We start from the raw sequence: 24040 nt of genomic DNA on the forward strand, positions 1-24040 counted from the left end.
GTAGGCTACGATTTAGCTTTAATATGTGTAAGTTTGGGAATGTTTTCATAGTAGGCTACCCGTCACTCACTAAAGACAGATGCTGAGGAATGACATGCCTTTGAGGCTGAATGAAAAAAGGCACATTTCCTAAGTAAGTTCACTAACAAATTGCTTTAAGTTGACATATAATACCCCTCGTAATATGATATTTCACTTACTATACACACAGTCAGTTGATAATACTGGTGTCTAAAAATATGCTGCCTGTGATTTGGAAACAACTTGTTTATTTTGAGGGCAGCAATGCCAGGGCAGGGTGTGTAATGTATCTGTAAATGGATGAGGCCGTGACACATGATACTCCATAATGTGTAATTAGACACGGTCTGAAAGACAGCAGACTGACAGATAGGCCGATAACATACTAGTAGAATGTCATAGGCTTCCTCTCTTGGGCAGCAAGGAATAAAATGAAAGACTTGGTTTTATTCACCATCTAAAACTGGTAAAGTAATGTAGTAACTGTAGTTTCAGGATCCTATGAAAATAATTAAATTACTATTCAATTATTAGTTTATAGCAGTGGTCCCCAAACTACGGCCCGCGTAGTTTGGGGACCACCTCATTTTGGGTGGCCCCCCAAAACATGTCCGTGGTATATAGCATCTGGCCCGCATGGCAGTAGCCTACGACATCGTCAAACTATAACCTTCGTAATTTCGTAATGTAATGTTTTGGCGCTGTTTCGCGTTTGCCATCGAAAACGGAATGAAATGTAGGCCTACCTACCTGCAAACAATGTAAGAGGCCTATGCTGACTGCATCAGTGCTCAAAGTATTCTACAAGTTTATCAATTAATTGTTAATAACTAACTAACTTCTATTCAAGTCATATTTCTGGGACTTTCTGGGATAATTATTTCTATTTTTTATTCACTCATTCAAATGTTCATACAAATTCACAAAGTTCTCATCAGGTGAGTGAAAGTGGTAATTTCAGATGTTTTTGCCAGCACTTTATAAAACTCTCATAGTTTGAGAACTTCAAATTATTTGTAGGATATTGCTTGTTCACAACTTGAGCTGTGTATGCAAAGACACAGAGTTCAGAGTTCACACGTTTTAAATAAAATACACTTTTGGGACTCCCTGCTAATACTTTTGGGAATGCTATTTTTTTATTAGTATTATTTCATTTGAGCTACATTTTACACTGACATGGCATGATTGCAATATAAACACAGCTAACAATGGTATTAAATTGAAGCCTATGATTAAATGGAATGGAATATTCAACTAAGGTAGACTGCAGTTGTTCACAGCACTAAGCTATTTATGGTTACTGATATACTCCGAGTCTCTGGCCCTCTCTTAGAGCCAGGCATAGTGAGCTGCCCCCCCCCCCCCCCCTCATAGGTCAGACGGCACTCCAGCTGCCCCAGAGGGAGAGCAGAGTGGTGCAGTAAGCCAGCATCACTAGCAGGTAGAGTCGGAACAGGAACCGGTCCACTTTATAGCAGAGAGCCAGCCAGTCTGTCTGGGCAGCGCCGTCATCCTCCACCTGCTGCAGGGAGGACCTAAAAATAAAGTTTTACTAATAAAAGTCTTTAATATACACAGGGACAATGACGGGCCCCAGTAGAAATTTATAAAGACATGAAACAAAAGGTTTTATACAATATGTCTTTGTCTTTGCGATGTTAGGACAGTGAGTCAACTAAATGCAGGGAATAATCTATGGTGAATGCTAAATAATGGGCCAATACCATGTTTCATATGTCATGATGTTGTTAGTCGCTTTGGTTAAAAAAGCGTCAGCCAAATGTAATGTAATGTAATGTAATGATAAATAAATAATTTTTGTGATTCTACCTGATAGTGGTCAGTTGGTACAGGAGCCTCTCCAGCCGTGGTGAACTCATAGCGGGTTCACTCAGGGAGACGAGATCATCCTCTGATGGAAGGTCATACTCATAACCTGAAATTACGTAGTCCTGTCAGATTCTACATTAATACATACAGAACCAATTAAAATAGATAAATATAAAGAAAATAAATTAAAAATGTATAATTAAATGTATACACCATTATTTACATGCTAACTTACCTGAAATTGATTTTGGATGTACTGAATCATAGAGTTGAACATCATACTGTATGTCTATTATATTAGTTTGTGCTACATGATTTGCAAAAGTTCATACCACTGTTCTGGTCCAATTCATCTAGTGTCCGTACAGAAGTGAACATGCTCTCCCCGAAGCTTTGGCTGGAGGAGCCGTACTTGTCCAGCAGGCAGGCAGAGATGGACATCTCCTTCACCTCCTTCTCACTGTGGTGAAGCAGCTTCACCACCAAAATGGACTTAGCCAAACTCAGAACCAGAAGAGCCATGCACACCGCAAAGAAGACCCCTGCAATCAGACAGATGTTCCTTCCCCACTGTGATCAACAAAACCATCACCTAGAGCAGGGGTCCCCAACCTTTTATGGACCCGGACCATGGACCAGTTTGATTCCTATTTTTTTTTCACGGACCGGCGGGGGGGGTTCATATGTGTTGTGCATGCATTACTTGAAAAGAACTAGCTCCAGTTATGTATGGACATGAAGTGTGAACATTCTTAACAAAATATGGGAACAAAACATGGGAACTAAACGTGCATTACGAATATAATCAGTGGGAGCCCTGTGCTTGTTTCCCTGCAACAAGAAGGTTCCATCTGGGGGTGATGGAAGACAGTGACACTCAGTGTGTTTGAAATGTCCAGTCGATTGCGCAATTTGGACTTAGTTGCAGTCATTGCCGAAACACCCGGCCTCGCATAGATACGTGGTGGGAAATGGTAGCAACGTTTTCAGCGCTTTTACGGCTATCTCGGGATATTCTGCTTTGGTTTTGATCCAAAAACCCGCCAGAGAGGTTTCCTTATACACACTCTTAAGACCACCGTCATTTGCAATTTCGATCAACTGCTCTTCCTCCTGTGCTGACAAGTAGGACTATTCGGATATTGACAAAATGGGTTGCGGACCCACTCATTGGTTTGCCGTGGATCTTTGGAGGATGGGAAGTAAATCATTTGAAAGCGCAACAAGGTGATCGTGCACCAGCTGCGAGAGAAAGGGCCCTGCCAGTCTCTCCCAAAACCCCCACTACTGTTTGGAACATATCAAATACACCCCGGTCCACTCGTCGTCCCCACAAATCAAGCTTGGCTTGAAATGCAGCAATTTATCTGCCAGTTTAAAGACAGTCGTCTTTCTCCCCTGGAGTGTCAGGTTGAGGTCATTAAGCAACCCGAATATGTCACACAGGTAAGCGAGTTTTGACACCCAGTCCTCATCACTAAAATGTTCAGCTAACGGTGACTTTTTTTCTGTAAGAAATCTCTGCAGCGGCTCTCGCAACTCAAACACTCTGGCCAGTGACCTGCTAAAGATGCTTGTTTTTTGTTGCTCATTCTAGCAGTTTAGCTAACTCGTGCGACACTACCGTTCGCCAAGAAGGTGAAGTGAGCTGACCTGAGGCTGCGCAGTGCTGAAGGCAATATGTAAAAGTGTTGAAGGCGGGACAGACAGATGTAAGAAAATAGACCTTGCAAAATGCAAACATGCGTGCAATAAGCCTATCATAGGCCTATGTATGACGGAGTATTAGGGCCACACATGAAGACAACAAATATTTTTGCCATGGCGAGATTAAACTCGACATGTTGACTTTAATGTCGACATGTCGACTTTAAAGTCAACATGTCAAGTCGACATGTTATTCTCGAAACTCGACATTTCGAGAATAAAGTTGAAATGTCATGTCGACTTTAAAGTCGCCATGTCGACATTAAACTCGACATTTCGAGAATAAAGTTGATATCTTCTTTAATCTCGACGTGTCGACTTTAAAGTCGGCATGCGGACATTAAACTCGAAATAAAGTTTAAACATAGCCTACAGTTTAAGCTATGTAGCCTACACTAACACACAATATGTGACATGAATAATAGGCCTACTTCAAATAGGTGTTATTTCAGATAGATTGCAGGTATTAAGATATTGCGTCTTCTCATTGCAGTCATCGTGAAGCGCTGTATCTCGCGGTTATACCATGCACTATTATATAGCTAGAATAATACATGTTTCCAATGATATAATGTTTATATAGTAGGCTACAAAATGTTATTTCACTCTGTTTTACGTGGGTAAGGCCACCGCACATCCAAATAACTGCCCTTCATGACCCACAGGCCGTCACTCTCCAGTTAACATGCAAAACTCATTTTTCTAAAACTGCTTTTCCATGTCTCACCTGCAATACATATAGGAGGCTATAAACACAGATATGTATATAGGCCTATACTCTTTTGATCCCGTGAGGGAATATGTGTGCATTTACTTATATGGTTGCCTGGTCTGGAGGACAGCTTCATTCATCCCTCCATAGACATTCAGGCTGTTTTGCATCCATTACAAACAAACATGCAATGTGAAAGTCTGGGATTGGGGAGAGCACTTAGTATACCTAGTCTAGTGCATAAGCATGAAGTTGAACCTTTAGATGAAAACACTCTTTAATAATAGGCCTACAATAAATAAATAAACTATGACGTTTACTTTTGACCATTGCATTTAGCCTGTAACTCCGTGATAACAGGAAAGTATTTGGCTGAGCAACGGAGGTTAATATGTTCTATGTTTTGTCCACATGATGTATGTCTAATCATTGTTGCACTCGAAGAAAACTGCAATGTTGCATTCATTCTCCCTTTCAATCGTCCCGAGCTGTTTAATGTCGACACGTCGAGATTAAAGTCGACATGATATTTCAACTTTATTCTCGAAATGTCGAGTTTAATGTCGACATGTCGACTTTAAAGTCAACATGTCGAGTTTAATCTCGCCATGGCAAAAATATTTTTTTTCTTCATGTCTGGCCCTAATACTCCGTCGTACCTATGCCATGTAAAAACGTGACATTATTGCGACTTAAATTTAGTTTAGTTTGTACTCATGTCGTAGGCTACGGCCCGGTTAGGAATGTCCCGCGGCCCGGTAGCCTACCTGGCAGCGGCCTGGTGGTTGGGGACCGCTGACCTAGAGAAACAGTTCTCTGATTTACCAACTCGTATCATTAAAGGAAAACTTTTTCACATAGATCTCTGTTTATCGAGGTCACCAACAGAGGTGGAAAAAGTACGAAAATATTGTACTCAAGTAAAAGTACCAATACTTTGATGAAATATTACTCAAGTAGCCTACAAGTTAAAATACCGATCTGAAAATGTACTCAAGTAAAAGTAAAAAGTAGTTCATTTAAAATGTACTTTAAGTAAAAGTTACTTAGTTACTTTTTTTTTTTGGGGGGGGGTACCAGAACAACCAGTTTTACCAGAGACTTTCTAATGAGGAGATACAGCACTCAACTGTTGTAAAACGCGGCAAAACGTCGACATGTGAATACATTGAGCCAATCATGTGGTGTGCTGTGAAGACATCGTGCCAATCATCTGTTGTGATCTCGTTGCTGGAGCAAGATTGGTGTCGTGAAGCCTTACACACACACATTTCTGCAGAAATAGCTGCCCGATAAGTGCCCAAAAAGCGTTGCAATATGGCCGCCGAGTGGAAGTACTTGCCTAAAAGGACTTTGGTCCTAGCTCGAGTTGCTGCAGCCAGCAGCTAAGTCAGCCATGTTCATGCTCCCAGTGTGTAGCACTGTAGCTGCAGCAACTCGAGCTAGGTAAAACCGATTGTTTCAGTTTTGTTCATACCGACAGTACTCGGTGACATTGAGAAATGTCAAAAATGTGAAAAATCACCGGAGTTCTCCTTTAAGTTTGAGCAGTAGTTGATTTTCAAAGTTAGTTGCACTCATCCTTGGTCACTTTGCAGTGAACAGTAATCCAGCACAACTGAAAAGCCCCTCACAGGCAGCTGAGACAGGCAGGCCAATGTTGAGTTGCAGAGTTTTTTTATATTTGGAAACGAGCAGAAGGTTCAGCAGATTAAAGGGTGTTGAACTGGGGGGAAAAGTGGGAAGTACTAGGACCCCAATGGAGGAGAGGGCCCTTGAAAGGTGGATTACGGGGGGCACAACATTTTCACCAGGCATTAGTAATAACTCAGGTAATCCACACATAAAAAATCCAAACAACTCCATAAGTAGAGTCATGTGTAATGAAGTGGAATAACACAGGGGAAAAGTATTGAACATGCTAAGAAAAAGCACTAAGGCAAGGAAAGGGAAGGAACGAGCTGGAATCTGTAAGTAGTTAGAGAGTAGTTATCCTTTCTATCTGTGCAAATTGATTTAAGCTTAGTTAGTAGCCTACATATTGATGGGCTATAAAAAGGTTTTTCATTACCAAGGTATCACACAGGAAACATTTCATGATGGATAAAAGCAAAAAGCTCTCCCAAGACCTTTGCAACCTTATTGTTGCAAACATCAATGAAACTGGTTACAGATGCATTTCAAAACTTCAGAATCTTCCAGTAAGCAGCATGGGAGCCATTATCTGCAAGTGGAAGGAACATCACTGCATCATCAACCGGCCATGCACAGGATCTCCTCACAAAATTTCTGACCAGGGAGTCAGAAGGATAGTCAATTCCAAGAGCCAAGGACCACTCGGAGAAAGCTCCAAAAAGACTTGAAGGCAGCCAATTCAATTAAATTCAATTAAACAGTTCTGGAAGTAACTAAAGATCAGGATTCACAAGAGGGACCCCTGGAATCTGTTTAGAACAATGGGCCAAAATCACACCTGATACTGCGACTAATACGTTTTGTCATACAGGAAATGTCTTGAAGCTGTCATTACAAACAAAGGCTTTCCACAAAGTATTGAAGAAATTTCAGTAGGAACGTTCAATACTTTTTTTCCTGTGTCATTCCACTTTATTACACATAACTCTTATGTTTGGATTTATATGTGTGTTAATATAATGTGTGGTGAAAAATTCGAATAGACTCACTGGAAGTTTAGGCTAATTAGGCTACTGAAAAAACATTTAAGTGTTCAATACTTATTTCCACCATATATTTATTTTACCTGAATATTTTAACTTCCTTCCTTTAACTTCCTTCCTTACTTTAAATGTCAAAATGAATGTCAGACGAAATTTAAAGTTTGACTGACTGTGATTTTGTATACAACATAGTGAAAACTGTCTAAGGTCACTCTCACTCTCCCTTGCTAAAGAGCTAAATGGTTTAGTCCGCCTGCACGATTCATTAGGTAGTCTACAGTAGGCCTATCTTTTGTTTATTTAGCTGAGCATCGCTAGTAGGCCTAGTGGACCGTTAATTGTTGTGCTGCTGGTGCAATGTCTTTCTCCAAGAAAGCCAAGTCAGGTTACCAAAAAAAAGTCCAAAACAGGAAAAAGAGAGACATTAAAATGAGGGGAAACAACTGCTAATCAACTTCTTTCCAAAGAAAGGTGAGCACAAACGTCAAAACACGAAATCCCATGGTGTTTGCTTGAATATCTCCGCAATCATTAGTGCTAAAACGAACTGAGACAACCCATTGAAATAGTGGAAAATACATAGCCTAGACATGTAATCTGATGCATCTCGTGATCCAGCTCCATCTCCATCACTTTCAGAAAGACTGCATGGCGCTAGCTTGATTCATGTCCTGTTGTAGGCTAGCCTACATGCTGATCAATATCACTAGGCTAGTGGTTTAGGGCACAATTTTTTTTCTCTCCCTTTCTGTTTTCGTTAGTCTTAACTTTTTTTTTTTACTCAAGTAACGGATGGGATTTTTGATGTAGCGAAGTACAATACTTCACTGAAAATGTAATCAAGTAAAATTTAAAATACCGATTTTATAAACTACTTAAAAAATACAAAATACACAGAAAAACTACTCAATACAGTAACGTGAGTAAATGTATTTCGTTACTTTCCACCTCTGGTCACCAAGTACTGTCAGTATGGAAAAAAAAATCATGACCCCAGAGTGTAGCACTGTAGCTGCCTGGCTGCTCTAGCTGTTGGCTTGACGTTTTGTTTTTTCATACTGACAATACTCGGTGACCTCGAGAAACAGAGATCGATGTAAAACAGTCGCTGGAATTCTCCTTTAGAGAAAAGAGAGAACTGTCAGTGAGTATAGTCTAATCTGAAGATGCATGGGCAAACAAACAACAAATAAACAAACAAAAACAAATAGTGAAACAAACACAAACACATGTGTTGTCTCCTCTCACCTATGAGGGGAGTGGTGACTGCTGTTGCAGGGATCTCATCCATCAGGTTGACTCTGAAGACCGTGTAGCCCAGGAGGATGCTAACTTTAAAGGAGATGCGTGTGCCTGTGTTGGGAGGCAGGTAGAAGCTGATGACATCCACCACCATGAGGAAGATGCTGGGGAGAAGCAGACCCACCACGTACAGCAGCGGGCGCCGCCGAATCAGCACCTAATAAAGACAAAGAAGGAAGAGAGGAAAATCAAATGAGCTTGTAATTAATTAAAAATACAATACATTTAAGGGCAACCATTTATATGCATTTTACATATCATAATGTAAGTGCAATTGACATGTGAATAAAATCTAGGCAATATGAATTTAAATGTCTTGCCAATGTGGGGAGGGCCAGTGATTATGTATGGTTTCTGAGGTGCTAAGTGGATGAGAGTTGTAGACTGACTCTCCTAGATCCATCGCAGCTGAAGCTGGTACCCATTTTACAGCTGGGTGGACTGAGACAATGCAGATGAAGTGCCTTGTCAAAGGGCACAACATACATCAAGTGACCATCTGGAATTCGAATTGGCAACATTCCAGTTGCCAGCAAGTCCCTTAGACCGCCGAGCAGTGTGTTCTGCTACAATATGAGTTTAGAACGCGCTGAAATTACTTGCTCAGTGTACACTCCATAAATTATATAATTATTTATGTTTTGTAATAATTGCTATGAGTACTGTGGTGATGGTTATACTACACATTTTAAAATTGACACTGGCACTCGCATTGAACTGAATGTGGGCATAGTCTTGGTCGTCGACATGTAGTCTCCAGTATCGTGATGGCACAGACAGCAGCTCCCATTCTCCATCATTCATGAACCCTCGCTTGTCACTGGCAATATCTTCGGGGTTACGCCAAAAGGCCAGGTCAACCTCTTTCACTGGTGGAGAGAGAGACCACAAGCATTGGGAAGTAAACAAGTAAATGATGAGATTTATATTAAATACACCATATTATATTAATTACATTTAGGGTGGGGCTTAGTTTGTTGGTTGCCTCCGGGATGCAGAGCTAGTAGGGTATAAGTATATATACTCTTTTGATCCCGTGACGGAAATTTGGTCTCTGCATTTATCCCAATCCGTGAATTAGTGAAACACACTCAGCACACAGTGAGCTGCCTGCAACAACAGCGGCGCTCGGGGAGCAGTGAGGGGTTAGGTGCCTTGCTCAAGAGCACTTCAGCCATGCCTACTGGTCGGGGTTCGAACCGGCAACCCTCCGGTTACAAGTCCGAAGCGCTAACCAGTAGGCCACGGCGACAGAAGCAGGGAAGAAGCTTCCTCTGAACCTGCTGGTTCGGATGAGGAGAGACCTGTAACGCCTCCTGGAGGGGAATGAGGTGAACAGTCTGTGGTTGGGGTATATATATCATATAAAGACAGTGCACATTTCTGTGTGCTAGTCGATATGTACAAATGATAAAATGAACAATAGATACATATACTTTTGTGGAATTACATTCTATGACAGAAATTGAAGATAAGAAAGAATAAGTTATAAGCTAATAAGAAATTGAAATAAGAGGTTAATAATACGGTAATTAAAATTAGCAACATCAGCATATGTTTAAATCAACCACCAATGTATGTGTCAGAGTGCTATCTGGACATCATTATGATTCTGCATTAACATGTAAGTGTTTGACATCTCAAAGCCGTAACAACTTTTTTGTGGTCGGCTGCGAAGCCCAGATTTGATCAGTGAGTGCTTTTCTGAGAAATGAATAAAGGTTCTTTGCTTTCTTTTGAACAGAAATAGCAGTTGCCCCTGGGCCATGCTGTCAGGCCCACACCTTGTGACAAGATCTTCTGATTGTGTTTGCATCCTGCATGCAACATATGAAAAAAGGACCCTTTATTTTGTGGCAGAACATTGCCTTGAGCTACTTTACCATATTCTACTCCAGCTAACTTCTACAGGGTAAGATTGCGATTTCAAAAACAACAAAACGTGTGTGTGTGTGTCTGTGTGTGTGTGTGTGCATGCGCATCCACATCTCACCAGAGTGCAGCCAGCTACGGAACGTTAAGGAGCAGTTTTGCTTGTCAAAGGGAAAAGCATAGATTTGCAAATCACAAGCAGCAACCACTTGGATAGGTTTGTAGTTTTTCACCGTTCCTGAGGAGTTGACGTAGACATAAGGAACTCCAGAAGCTGGACTGACATCCACACTAAAAGAAGGCAAGACACATGACATCATTATCAGTTTATTTACAACAATATCCGTTTAATCCAATCCGTTCAAGATACAAAGTAGTGGTTAAATGTATTGATCACTGATTCATACAATTCTGTGATGATGACGTCTGGTACCCATATAGCATCAGAAGAGAGTGATATTTCATTTATGTCATCAAACTCCTCTGGATCCCACACTAGGAATTCATCTATCCAAATCTGAAACAGAAAGAGAAAATTACAACGCATTCCATTCTGCATTCAATTGTGATACTGACTCAAATCAGAAATGTCATTATGAGAAGATCATTAATTTGGTTACAGTCGGACGCCTAAACAGCAAACCAATATGGTGGAGCAGAGTGAAAAATAGGTGGACCCCTGTACAAATCTTTACATTTATAAAAAACAAAATATATAAAAAATAATCTATGTTTCAGAATCACTTGAGTGACTTTGATTTCACTGAATGTTGTCTGTGATAAGACACACTATCTTGATACTTACTTGCCGATACCAGATACTTGTTGTTACCTTCTGATTCTGTCCATCCTGAAGAAAGTATGACATCATTAACATCTCACAACAACAGACAAAATCAATCCACAAGAAGTATTATACTGATAGTGCTACAAGTCAGAGAAACATGTAAAGACTCAACATTGGTAAATTGAATAGATGCAAAAACGGCAAACACCATACATAAATATTGATATTTCTAGCACTATAAATGCCAACACTATACCACATAAAAATAGTGAGATAAAGCTGATAAAGCAAAAGTTGTGAAATAAAGTAGAAATGGAAAATATCCAAACAGAGACAATCTAAAATATCAGAGAATCTACTTAACACTACTTAAACTACTTAACTACTTAAAACAGGGAAATAATCTATCTTTAATCTCTGTTTTGCTCTCAGCAAAAAGGGATAGAAACAATTCAACAATGTCATTTAACGTTTCACGCCTTCTTATTGAGAGTAAATTCTGATCTATTAAACACAGTTTTGCGTATAGGACTGGAAAGCAGTGGCGAATAAAAAGAGAAAATATGAGAGAACAATAAAAACACGTTTTTAAGTTTTACCACATCCAGGATGGACTGAATGATGAAATCTATGTAAATCACAGTGGGCTCAGTCCAGTTGACAACAGGCCGCACACCACTGTCATACCGCCGCAGGAGCATCCTGTTGAGCTGATTCAGAGTGGACCTCTTTGGTTTGTCCAGGACAAGCTCCACGACCGGTGCTACTCAACAACAGCAGTTTATCAGAAAAAGAAATGAAAGACGGAAACCACCGGAAAGATGGAAAAAAATATATTATGAGAAAGTTGTTTCAAATTCATTGAATATTTCACTCTCCAGCAATAAGGTTGTTAAAGGCAGTTGATTTTCAATTTGTAATCACAAATCGTAATTGACCCAAATAAAAACACCTGCAGCTGTTGAGAGATCTATAACTTTGATCTTAGAGATCCTCATCTGAGAATTCTGAACTGTTGTCAGTCTATTAAATTCTTCATCAACGGTCAGGAGTTTGACATCAGCAATTATACAGCTATTAATTATTTGATAGGTGATGCCCTCCAATTGATAAACAGCTCTGTAGAAAACATTGTCAAGGTTATTTGAATGTGGAAAATAAACAAACTTTCTTTTAGACTAACTGATAAATGAAGAAAGCAATAGAAAGAAAATAACACAATAATCAAATTCAATGATTACATAAAATTATATCACTTTTGGAGTGACCAAATCACTTGCTAAACCATTTCATTTCCCTCCTGCTTTATCAAGACTTCCTGTTTATGGCTTTGTTTTATTTTATTAACAAATATTTGTTTTGATACAAGTTTGTAAATTGCCAAATCAAAAGTGTTTCTTTATTAATAAGTAAGTATAGAAGTAATTCCAGCATTTGGACAATCCCAAACTTGGCGCTTACCTGAAAGCAGAAGAAAAAACCAGATGACAGCAGACATGATGTACTGAGCACACCGTTGTTCTTAAATCCAATCACAGGTAAATGCCGATCCAATCACAGGTAAATGCAGTTTGATGGCTGGTGTCAGTTCAGACGTGATGACCCATACCCTTGATTAATTTCTCCCGAAAGAAACAAAGAAGTTTGTGAAGATTCTCCCTATTCCATACACAGACCATTCAGAACACATGCCAGCACCTTATCTGCAAGCAATGCCTGACTAAATCATGCTGGGTAAACTCATCTCTGTTGAGTTGATGAGTGTATCAGTCCATGTATCATCACAACAGTGATCTATTTCATTTTGACTGAGGTCTGTTAGTGGAGGCTCACATTTCCAAAGGCTGAACGCTAAATTCCATCTGGATTGATTATAATTGCATTAAAGCTCAGATAAGCTCTCACATTGGGAAGAAGGGGGCTCTATTTCATATTTTGCATCCTGCCCTGTTTACCCATAATTCAGTTTGCAAAGTAGTTTGATATACTGAGTCAATGGTTGACATAAAATACTAAGCTTGGTTCATAACTGAGACAAAGTGGCAGTCTTTGCACCTGAGAAAACATTGGTCCTTACATCCACAAAATGATCAAAATGGTTCAAATATGTTGTTTTTCAAATTGAGATAGACACATACATTCATGTGGACAGGTGAACAGTTGACTACATTGATCTTAACAGGCAGTTAAGGACTCAGTATGGACAATTGGCTAAGGCTTTCAGGGGCGTCGGACTGGGTGGAAAAAACAGTACTGATTATAGTCCCCCAAGGGGAGGGAGGGCCCTTAAAAAGTCTGAACATTTTATTATATTTATTATGGGGGCCCATCAGGACTGCCTATAGGGCCCAGGACTTTGTGCTACACTCCTGAAGGCTTTGGCGATGTTTGGTATCTCAGGATCTTTCTTCTGTTCCTCCCACTGAGAACGGAAGGTCTTCTGTAAATTGTGGAAAAGTTCATTCCCACCCCTAAATTAGTTCAAAAAGTGGATCTTTTATATATTAGATATTCTATGATTACGGCTTACAGGTCATGAAAAAAAAAATTAGTATCTCAAATTATAATTTATTATAATAATTCTCAAGTTATAATACAGAAATGTCAGTTTCCTGAGCCTTTAAAGTCTTAGGCTGGTTCAGTAAACACAACCATAATCATGGAAGAGACTGCAGACTTGATAGTTGTCCAGAAGGCACTCATTGACACCCTGAGGGTAAGCCACAGAAGGTGGGCAGGGTGTTCACGGATTGCTGTATGAAAGCATATTCATGGAAAGTTGACTGGAATGGAAAAGTGTGGTAGGAAAAGGTGAGCAAGCAACAAGGATGACAGCAGCCTTGAGAGAATTGTCAAGCAAAGTCGATTCAAAAACTTGGGGGAACTTCACAAGGAATGGACTGAGGCTGGAGTCTGCATGAAGAGCCACCATGCACAGATGTGTCCAGGAGATGGAGTACAAGTGGCATATTCCTAGTGTCAAGCCACTCCTAAATCAGAGGCAGGCCTGGTAAGAGCGTCTTATCTGGGCTAAGAAGAGACAGAACTGAACCGTTGCTCAGTGGTCCAAACTCCTCTTTTCACATGGAAACAGAATTTGCATTTCCTTTGGATATCAGGGTGCAATCAATGTCACAGGAGTCTGGAGGAAGAGTGGAGAGGCACAGAATCCAAGTTGCTTGAAGTTCAGTTGATGTTTCCACAGTCAGTGATGATTTGGGTTGCCATGTCATTTGCTGGTGTTGGTCCACTGTGTTTTATCAAGCCCAGAGTTAATGCAGATTTTAGTGCACTTCATGCTTCTATCTGCTGACAAGCTTTATGGAGATCCTGATTTCCTTTTCCAGCAGGACTCGGCACCTGCCCACAGTGCCAACACTGCTAGTAACTGATTTGCTTGCCATGGTATTACTGTGCTATTTGTGCAAAAGCAGCCAGAACAAGTATTGAGTGTATACATTAACTATTTTAGATTACTCAAATTAGTCAGATTAGTTAATTTCTTTTCTTTTCCACGATATTCTAATTTTTTGAGACCCACCTGTAAATGGAAACATCATACAATGTTATTATAGTGACATCATCTGGTGAAGTGGTGTCATTGCTATAGACAGAGCCAAAACATTGTACTGACCTTCAGCCCTGGATGGGTGCCCTACAGTTCCCTATACACAAGAAAAAGGAGGAATATACCAACTCATAAAATATTTGGTGGCTGAAATTCAGTGTTTATATCATAACTGACTGACATCAGTTGAGCTGTTGCAGGATATGCTCCAGCTTTAAGTGTAATGTAAGTGCAAACCAGCCATTTGGGCTTTAAAGTATTAATCATTATATGTAATGTTTTTGATTATTCATATAGAGAGACGCAACCTATGTTATCGCTGGTAATACTGGTCAAATTGTTAATAACTACATAAATACTTAATTGTATGTTAGTGTGCAATTCTGACGAAAGGTTATTTAAGTTCAAAGTCAAATGACACCCCTCATTCCATTTACAGAAACAGAACTGTGTATGAACACCAGAGAGAGTTGAGGCCTGTGGCACAAAGATGATACGTGAAAGTAAAAGTATCATCTGGACATAACTCATGATGGGAAAATAAGGTCAATGGCTTAAAGTTGGCTTAAAAATGGCTTGGGGCAGCCATGGCCCACTGGTTAGCACTCTGGACTTGTAACCGGAGGGTTGCCGGTTCGAGCCCCGACCAGTGGGCCGCGGCTGAAGTGCCCTTGAGCAAGGCACCTAACCCCTCACTGCTCCCCGAGCGCCGCCGTTGTAGCAGGCAGCTCACTGCGCCGGGATTAGTGTGTGCTTCACTTCACTGTGTGCTTGTTTGTGTTTCACTAATTCACCAATTGGGTTAAATGCAGAGACCAAATTTCCCTCACAGGATCAAAAAAGTATATATACTATACTTAAGTTCTAAAGGGCTTTTCTTGAATTTCCCCTAGGGATCAATAAAGTATCTATCGATCTATCTATTTTTTAAATATTGAGCCAATGGCTTTAGGATACGTGAGAGGCATTGGCCATATGGGTTAAGTAGATTGTAGCAGCACTGATTGTACATTATATTGCTGTAAATATTTCTATCTCCCCATGACTCCACAGTAAATCAGTGATCCCTGCACCACACTGTCGGTAGCCTACATACATCATGTGTTAGATACTACTCTATACCACTAGGTGGAGAAATAACTCACTGCTCTGTGCTTCCTCTTTATCACTTGGAAATGGATTTGTGGAAGAAGCAGATCACGGTGGAAAGTGATCTCTTAATGTGATGTCTCAAAATATATAGATTGTGTCTTGATATTTCTCCACGTTCAACCTGTAGTGCTTCAGCCGCTGTCCTGAAAAGGACTCAGACCACACATGGCAGATAAACCAACAGATTCATGAAGAGCAAGCCATGCAGGGAAGACATGATGTTGCTGCAGCTTACTCAGAAGTAGGCCAGAGCAGAAAAGGTTAGCATGGGCTGATTCATTTCCTCATGTGTTTGCGTTATGAGTCACTGTGTTTGGCTGCACGTAACACACTGAGGTAGCACTAATCACAACCTTACAAATAAGCACTCACCAACAAGAGCAGCTTGTTAAACGTGTTTGGCCAGATCTCAAGCTATGCAACATACAGAGCGATACTATGAACCTACTCTTGTTTTCTGTGCCTTCACTGTAATGTCAATAGTGAGGTATTAGATTTTGTTATTACTATAATGTGATTAACCAACATAGAAGAAACAGCCCAAAGGCAACCATTTTGACTTGCCCTGATAGCGGCCTTCATGGCTGAAACGTGTGTACGCTAAGTAGGCTACTGTTAAAGGCTTTTATCTTCTTATGAATTTTATCATTTGTTTTGGACAGTTTCAGCCCTTTATTACATAAATTCTTTTGAAACTATCTACTCTTAGCTGTTCTGTATGGACATTTTCATATTCTTTATTCAAGCGACCAAGAATGAAAATGTTGTACATGTTGTAAAGGTGTCTGGTTGCTGTTAAAGATTAAAAAATGAAATGTTCACCTAAATATCTTCATTTTCCCAGTATCTGTCGTTATTCCCTGACTACTATTAGAAGAAAATCTTGTGGTTTCAACTGTCACAAGCTCTCATCTGATGGGTTGAAAGTTCCAGAATGTCCACATTCCTACACCCAGCCCATTTCCCTTCTGTTTGTTGTAAGAATATTTTTTTGACCCTGATGAAGGTGTGGAGAATAGGAAACTGTCTAATAAAAGACAATTTTGCATTAGAAGCTTAAGTGGATGATGACACTTTTTTCTTCATCAGTCATAACAGTCAGCAATCTTCCTTTCTTTTGTCACAAAAAGTTTCACTATATGTGTCTTGGAATTAGCAACTTCGTCTACAAAATGTTGACAGGGGAACATTTCATTATTTTCCCTAGTCGCTTGCTATACCTGTCCTCCACTTGCGACCTGGCCATGTTCAATAGCACTAACATACATATCATCCACCCTTTTAAAGGTTCAGTACCATTCTTGTCAAGAGATAGTCTGTGATCAAGAGATGTCAACTGATCTAGTGAGAAAGTTTTCCAAACAATCAATCAAGCTAATTGACTTAATTCAGGAAACAACATTTGTTTATAAAGACCTAGGCTATATTGGTAGGCCATTGTTGACAGATTAAAACAATGATAGTCACTTAAGGTGATTAATAGTGTAGCACTTGAATATCACATGATGACTCAGTTTTTCATTGTGCTGTAGGCCCATTGATGAATTTCAATACAGTAAGTTTTGACTTATTTACTTGTTAAAGTATTACCTTACATGTCTGACATGGGAGGGATTACTCAAAATGAAGGATGTCCACAATGTAAGCCTTACTGCTGTGATTGTTGCCAATGATCAGTGATCTTACAAAATATATCTTGTGGAAATAGATGGGTTATTAGGCGAGGGTGGCCAAGTAAAGGGTGGGCTACAAATAGGCCTAACAACAGGAAAAAAGAATTTGTAGATATAAACCTTTTGATTGTCCCATTCATTTGGGAAATAGCCTAGGCCTAATGTAGGCTACAGCCTAAAAAAGGCTAATAAGTGTGATTTCCCTTTTGTGTTTGGCTCAAGTCAAAACAGAATAATAGAGAACGTGTTACAGACCTATTTAGATAAGCTTATCTCTAACGGGCTCATATTAGAATCTTCTGGTTTTCACCGTGGCTTTTGTTCGCTTTTCCCCCGACTCAAGCCATGCCCTGTCGATCAAGTTGCTTGTGTCCGCCCACATCACCCTTTCGCTGTGCCGCAGCTGGCCGTCCAGCAGCCGAACTACTCTCTACAATCAGTGTCGGGGAAAGCCAAGAGAGCAGCACCTTCCACCGTCTTTCACTCTACACACGCAAGAAGTCTATGAGTCGCTACTTTGAAGAGTAAAAACCCACGAAGGTATGTTGAACATATGCTATTGTTTGTTAAGCAATTCATTGATCGGGGTATTTTAAGAATACTTTATTTGCCATTTTAGAAAATAAAAGCCCCCTTGAGCTATAAGTAAATGCGCGGTTGATTTCGAACGCAAGCGTATTTGCGGAAGTGCTTGATTATTTCTATCAACCTATAATTACTTCTCCGCCGGAGCATGAAAAAAAGTCTCCTGTCTTTTGCACCCGGTCAGTCTAGAGATAACCTTCTAGTGGTTGATGACACTGTGATTTTTTTATTACCACATATCTTTGAAATACATTTTGGGAAGAAGTTGTTATGAAGGCAGACCGACTAGGAAATTCAAAATGGCCACCATCATTGTCGTCCCAGCTGCTACATGCTTGCTTTTCAATGACTGCCTGTGCAGCGAAACAACTACTTGCTCTTCAGTCCTCTCCAGTCTGGGGCACTGGGTGTTAGAGTGCGCCTGATAGCTGTGTTTTTGCGCGTTTTTTCAAAAACGGGAAATATGGAAAATCAACTCTAATAGAAAACGTGATTTCTTTCTTAGTTGCATTTGTTTCAGTGGAGAATGTTAGCCGGTAGCACAGCACCCGTGACCACGTCAGTACGGTGGGGGAGGGTAAAAAATGCCTGTCTGGGTGGAGCTAGTCTACTAGCTGGCAAGCAAATGTCTTGGCGAAAGTGTTTGTGTAACGTTGTTTGTTTTTGCAATGCTGTCGCTTTAATGGGAGCCCCCAGTTTAAAACCATCAAAGGTGGGAATTTTAAATGGTAGAACATGTCTGAGACAGTCTGCCTTGCTACACATCAGCACCAGCTACACAAAAGGCAGGTCGTAGCTTTTACACAATCAGAAATTCGAAAACAAGTTAGGCATCGTAGACTTTGGTTGTATTGCACGTAGCATTTAAACAAATGATGGAAATCTGTGTATTTAGTTTAATTTGAGTTCATTTAAAACATTTTTAACTTCGTGTAGGAATGACTGCTCTTATTTGCTATGCATATCTCTTCCTCTAATGTGAAATGCAACTTGTTATTTATGGTTTGATAGATTGCATTGGAATAAATAACTCAAACTGTCCCAACATAGATAGCTGTGATGCTATGGACTTAATATCTTTTCAAGAAGTATAATGGCTGAAGTCATAGCTTTGCAATGGAATTACTGTCAGCTTGCATTCTGGTCTCTGTCTACTCTCTACAGTTCTGGGATGTCACTGGTTGGTCAGGTAGGCCAAATGTCCACCTTTCAGTTTAACCATGATTTAGCCTTTTCCCCATTCCCCCCCCCCCCCCCACACACACACACACATGCCCCACACATCTTAAATGTTTGGCCAGGTTTAACATTCATTTTACTGGGATCCCAGTCACATTTTTGTGGTCTCTCGAAGAAATCATCTCCATTGAATGGAATCACACCCCACGCCAGATTACGGACTGATTTATGGTCTTTCAGAATGCATTAATGTTCTGTGTTTGGTGGTGTTTCTGTATGCCTGCAACTAATGGGTTTGTTGGTTTGGCAAATATAAGGGTGTGCTTGCACATTCTGAAAGAATACATTTCCTATTCAGCTCAGTAGGAGGGATGCCATTTTATTGTTGCTTAGTGCTTTTTTCCTCATCCAAAATTAGATTAGATCTGATTAGAAGGCTCCCCACCCCAATTTACACAGATACATAAGCCACACACTGAAGTAAACTCAGTCATGTAAATGTAGCCTACTCCATGGTCAAAGCCTAATATTTACACTATTCTGTGATGCATAGTCTGGCCTGTCATTTGTACTTCCTTGCTTTAGCTGACTATGTCCCCTTGCCCTGGTTGGCTGCTCATCACCACTGGAGGCAAGTGGCCTTCAGCCTTCATTTCGACTCTAGATGTAGCCTCTCAGCTGGGCCAGTCAAAGTACTATTAGCCACTTTACTAGTGTTTTGCTTGTCTGTCATATTACTTTCTGGTATGTGTGTGTGTGTGTGTGTATGTGTGTGCGTGTTCTTCGGCTCAATTCTAATGCTTGCGGTGGGAGTTGGGTCAGAATTATCTCTTGTGGAACACACTGCTTGTTTTATCTATTATTTTTTAAATTTGACTAACCTTTGTGCAGTTTGTGTTGAAAGTGTCAAGCATCATGTGAGTTTGTGTACAGATAAGTATGTGTAAGATCATGCCAAATATGTTAGATAAAATAGGTATTTGACATGGCATGTCACTATTCATTACTTTTGTGTCTCATATGTATCACATTGTTGAAACTTTACAGGTGGTTGCAGGACTAGTATTTTGTTTTTACCTTTTGTATATATGTATAAGCCTAATACATGTGTGTGTTCTGTTAATATTCAGGCATAGTTCAAAATAGAATGCTATTAAAGCAAAATGTCATGAATAGAGGCTGCTATGCCATTATATGCTATTATACATATTTGTAGAAGACATTATTAGAGACAAATAATTACATTGAATTATTGTAGCTATTGGGATTATATAAACCAGAATATGTTACCATCCAATTTGGGCTGTACAGTATTTCATATTGTCTATACCTTTTTTTATCAAATGCAGGCTTGCTGAAATGAACCTCTCTCCTCTGTTTCTCCTTCATTCCAGCAGAGCCATGTTCTCCAAAGGCACCAAGCGCAAGTTTCCAGATGGTGGAGAGGAGCTGCCCGAGGAGGGCCTTCCGAGCTCCAATGAAGAGCTTGCCTCCGCGTCCTACAGCCTGCAGAGGCAGTCCCTGTTGGACATGTCCCTCATCAAGCTGCAGCTGTGCCACATGCTGGTGGAGCCCAACCTGTGCCGCTCCGTCCTCATCGCCAACACCGTGCGGCAGATCCAGGAGGAGATGACCCACGATGGCAGCTGGCAGACAGCCGCCATGATGGAGGCCATCGCTGCAGCCGGCAGCGGATGTTCGGGTGTCGGCGGCCCACCGGAGCGCCTGGTGGCCACCGAGGTGCTCTGTCGGCCGGGGAGGGAGATGACCGGGGGCTCCGATGCTGAGCCCAAGCTGTTTTCGGTTATGGGGTATGATGGGTGCCGTGAAGAAGAGGTAGTGGCGGTGGAGGAGGACTCGATCTGCTCAGAGGCGGCCTCGAACGTGTGCCTGTCTGGCAGCATGGGGCACTGTTGGGAGAGGGGAGTTCTGAGGGGTGAACGGGAGCTTGACTCGAGGCTGGGCGCTCCAGACGAGGATGTGGATGTGGAAGAGGAGGATGAGGAGGAAGAAGATAATGACCTGGAGGGGTGCAGGGACGAAGGGGAGGCAAAAGCCACGAGGCAGGTCTTCGGGACGTTTGAGATCAAGAACAGCCACCCGGGTCCCGAGTCCGCCCTGGAAGAGTTGTTTTCGGATGTGGATCCGTCCTACTACGACCTGGACACCGTGCTCACTGGCATGCAGGCTGCTCCTAAGATCGGCCCCTATGACCTTTTGGACAGTCTCAGCCAGTCACACTCACCCTCATCTTTAGGATCAGCTGCAAACTGTCGGTCCGACCTCAACGAGCTAGACCACATAATGGAGATCATTGTGGGCTCCTAGGTCAAAGTACCTCAGAGACTCTTACTCCCCATTTGCCTTTTTATGTCTCCTATGGTAGGCCAGTGGAATGAGACACACAGTTAGGGAAAAGGACTTTCTACCCTGGTGTTAGTGTGACTTTTATGAGCTGACCATTGCATACTTAATGTATGTTTTTAAAAGGAGTCTGTTTCCTTTCATCCTTCTTTTGTGTCTGTCTTGTTTTAATTTATTCCTGTAAAAATTACACTACAAGAATGGAGAATAGAACAAGATATATACAATTCTGTAAAGTTTTTGTCATATTTTCATAAAAAAAGAAATTGATTGAAATATGTATGTAAATATATATATATTTTTACAACAGATACATCTTGGGAACTGCTACTGTACATTGTTTATGATATTGCACAGTGTAATGTGCCATGGACTGATGTCTTCCAAATCCAAACGCTGATGAAGCATTGGCTGATGCAGAGTTCATTAATGTTAACATACATTTATCTCACAACCCTGTTTCTGTCCACTTTGGTGCTTGCAGCACCATGTACAGTGTTGCTCAATATCACTTTGTCTGAGGTCACAGGATTGCCTTATCTCCTATCTTGCCACAACTTTTTGTTTGCCGTTAGAAGTTAAATGATATATATTTGACTATAGAAATGAAGAATCATGGCAACGAGCCTGTTTTATATGAATTACTTTTAATTTATTTTATTTATTCACATCAAATATGTCAGGTGATTATTGGTCAAGTTGAATCCAACAGTTTCTCTTTGACTTTGGTGAACTTGCTGACTTTTTAGTGTGAAACAGCATTTCTCAAATTTCTATGCATCAAGTGTCCATATACACTTTCTATGCATCAAGTGTTCTACTACAATTTTTCACACAGTATTTAAATGGTTTTTACGTCAGGTCAGAAATGGCATAAGTTATTGTTTATGAACGCAAATGCAAACCCAGAGACAAATGGTATCTATGTAATAATAGAGTAGACTAGAACCATTTTATATGAATATCGTAGCGTTTTTTTTTTTTTTTTATAACATTTCTAATAAAAGGTACAAATGATGTAAGGTGTGTGTTGTTTTCCTTTAGCCTACCATTTTAGAGGTCCAATACTTTTTCTTTACAGATTCATAATTGCAAAACGTTCGTCAACTGCAGAACACAAAAAGGGCACGTTACCCCGCTGTTCATTGAGCTTCACTGGCTTCCCACCCGCATCAAATTCAAGTCACTAATGCTTACATACAAAGTGATTGTTGGGTCTGCACCCTCTTTGTGTTCTCATAGACCCAATACCAAAGTCCGGACTCACAGACTTCTGCACGTTCTCGCTAAATTCGCAAGGGCTTGGGGCTGTTCTAATGATGCATTTTACAGGGTATGAGGGTTTGAATACATACTTACTGAGCCCTTTACGTGAGTCTGCATCAGCGCAGACTTCACCAAAAATAATTACCCACAGTTCAAAGCATTGTGACGTTTACCGCGGAAATCCGGAAATTACAAAGGTAAACAAGAGCATGGCCCACTGATCTGTGTTTATAGATCAGTGGTACGACCACGGAACGCGTCAGCAACATCTTTGTTATTAAACGTTGCCAAGGTCACGTGATCTCGTGAAGTGCTGTCCCAATCCCATTTATACCTATCTGAGCCCATGTGGCTTCACACACTCACTCACTTAGCACCTAAGGTCAATTAAGTCTGAGTCTTTAGTTCTTAGTCCTCAGAGCTCACTCTAGGATTCAGCCATAAAGGTTTATGTTACCCCTCGCCCTCAGCCACTGCGGCCCCCAATCCCAAGGCAATCCAGACTTTTTTCATCTGTGGTCCCCTGATGGTGGAACGATCTGCCAGAGCCATCAGAGCAGGGGCGTCCCTCTCTATCTTCAAAAAACTCTGGAAGACAACTCTTTCAAGAATATCTCCTTTGATAGTGCTCCTGACAACCTCACACACCTAATATACACTTACCACACTCTTCCCTCCTCCCATTCAATTTCCTCTCTTCTCTATATTTTCTTCTACCACTTCTCCATACTTCTACTAGCACTTAATATGTAGGCAGTCTTATACTTGTATTGACAGATACAGTGATAAACTCCTAGCTATATTCTCCTCTGCACTGTGGTTCAAGGTTATTCTAACGCTGTAGCCCTAGTTTAACAGTTTCAATACTTAAATGTTATAGCCTAAATGTTATTCCATTGCAGACATTTTGGACAAATGCGTCCGCCAAACTAATAAATGTAAGTGTAACACAACATGATGGTTGTGAGCAAGGGCGTAGCACAAGATCCTGGGCTTCTACATAGGCAGTCCTGATGGGCCCCCATGTTCCTCCTTTTATTAAAATAAAATATATTCCAGACTTTTCTAGGGCCCCCTCTCCTCTTGGGCCCCTATAATCAGTAGTGGTTTTACCCCCAGTCCTATGCCTCTGGTTGTGAGAGCAACATTTTAAGACCACGACACGGCAGTCTATGGAGTTCTACGCAGACGCACAACTGGAAATGGTTCTCGACGGGGAAGAGGCGACGACGTAGCTGCGGCGTTGATTCGCTAGGGACCCATATGCCATATGGGTAAAGCACACATTTCTATTCTTGGTTTGTCTGTTGTTGTATTTCTTTATTGTATCCGAAATACAGT

At 40.8% G+C, this 24040-nt stretch overlaps 2 protein-coding genes across 5 annotated transcripts; one reads left to right on the top strand and one right to left on the bottom strand.

The window, feature by feature from the left end:
• Positions 1–1399: 1399 nt before the first annotated feature.
• htr3b (5-hydroxytryptamine (serotonin) receptor 3B) lies at positions 1400–12410 on the bottom strand. Its single transcript, XM_042095841.1, has 10 exons — positions 12374–12410; positions 11512–11675; positions 10931–10975; positions 10533–10642; positions 10247–10416; positions 8965–9122; positions 8200–8410; positions 2187–2396; positions 1855–1960; positions 1400–1559 (listed from the first exon to the last, which is right to left on the bottom strand). Exons 1-10 carry the CDS (start codon positions 12408–12410, stop codon positions 1400–1402), a joined length of 1371 nt encoding a protein of 456 aa, XP_041951775.1.
• A 5299-nt stretch (positions 12411–17709) lies between these two features.
• cdca4 (cell division cycle associated 4) lies at positions 17710–22450 on the top strand. 4 transcript variants are annotated; one of them, XM_042094967.1, is made up of 3 exons: positions 17721–17845; positions 19055–19079; positions 20464–22450. In XM_042094967.1, the coding sequence occupies exon 3, from the start codon at positions 20471–20473 to the stop codon at positions 21395–21397; it is 927 nt and encodes a 308-aa protein (XP_041950901.1). In that variant the 5' UTR covers positions 17721–17845; positions 19055–19079; positions 20464–20470; the 3' UTR covers positions 21398–22450. The 4 variants fall into 4 exon arrangements, with proteins under 4 accessions (XP_041950900.1, XP_041950903.1, XP_041950901.1 ...); XM_042094968.1 differs by having other exon boundaries at positions 20467–22450; XM_042094966.1 differs by lacking the exon at positions 19055–19079 and having other exon boundaries at positions 17710–17845.
• The last annotated feature ends 1590 nt before the right edge of the window (positions 22451–24040 follow it).

The sequence above is a fragment of the Alosa sapidissima genome, chromosome 6, assembly GCF_018492685.1.
Source record: "Alosa sapidissima isolate fAloSap1 chromosome 6, fAloSap1.pri, whole genome shotgun sequence".
NCBI lineage: Eukaryota > Metazoa > Chordata > Actinopteri > Clupeiformes > Clupeidae > Alosa > Alosa sapidissima.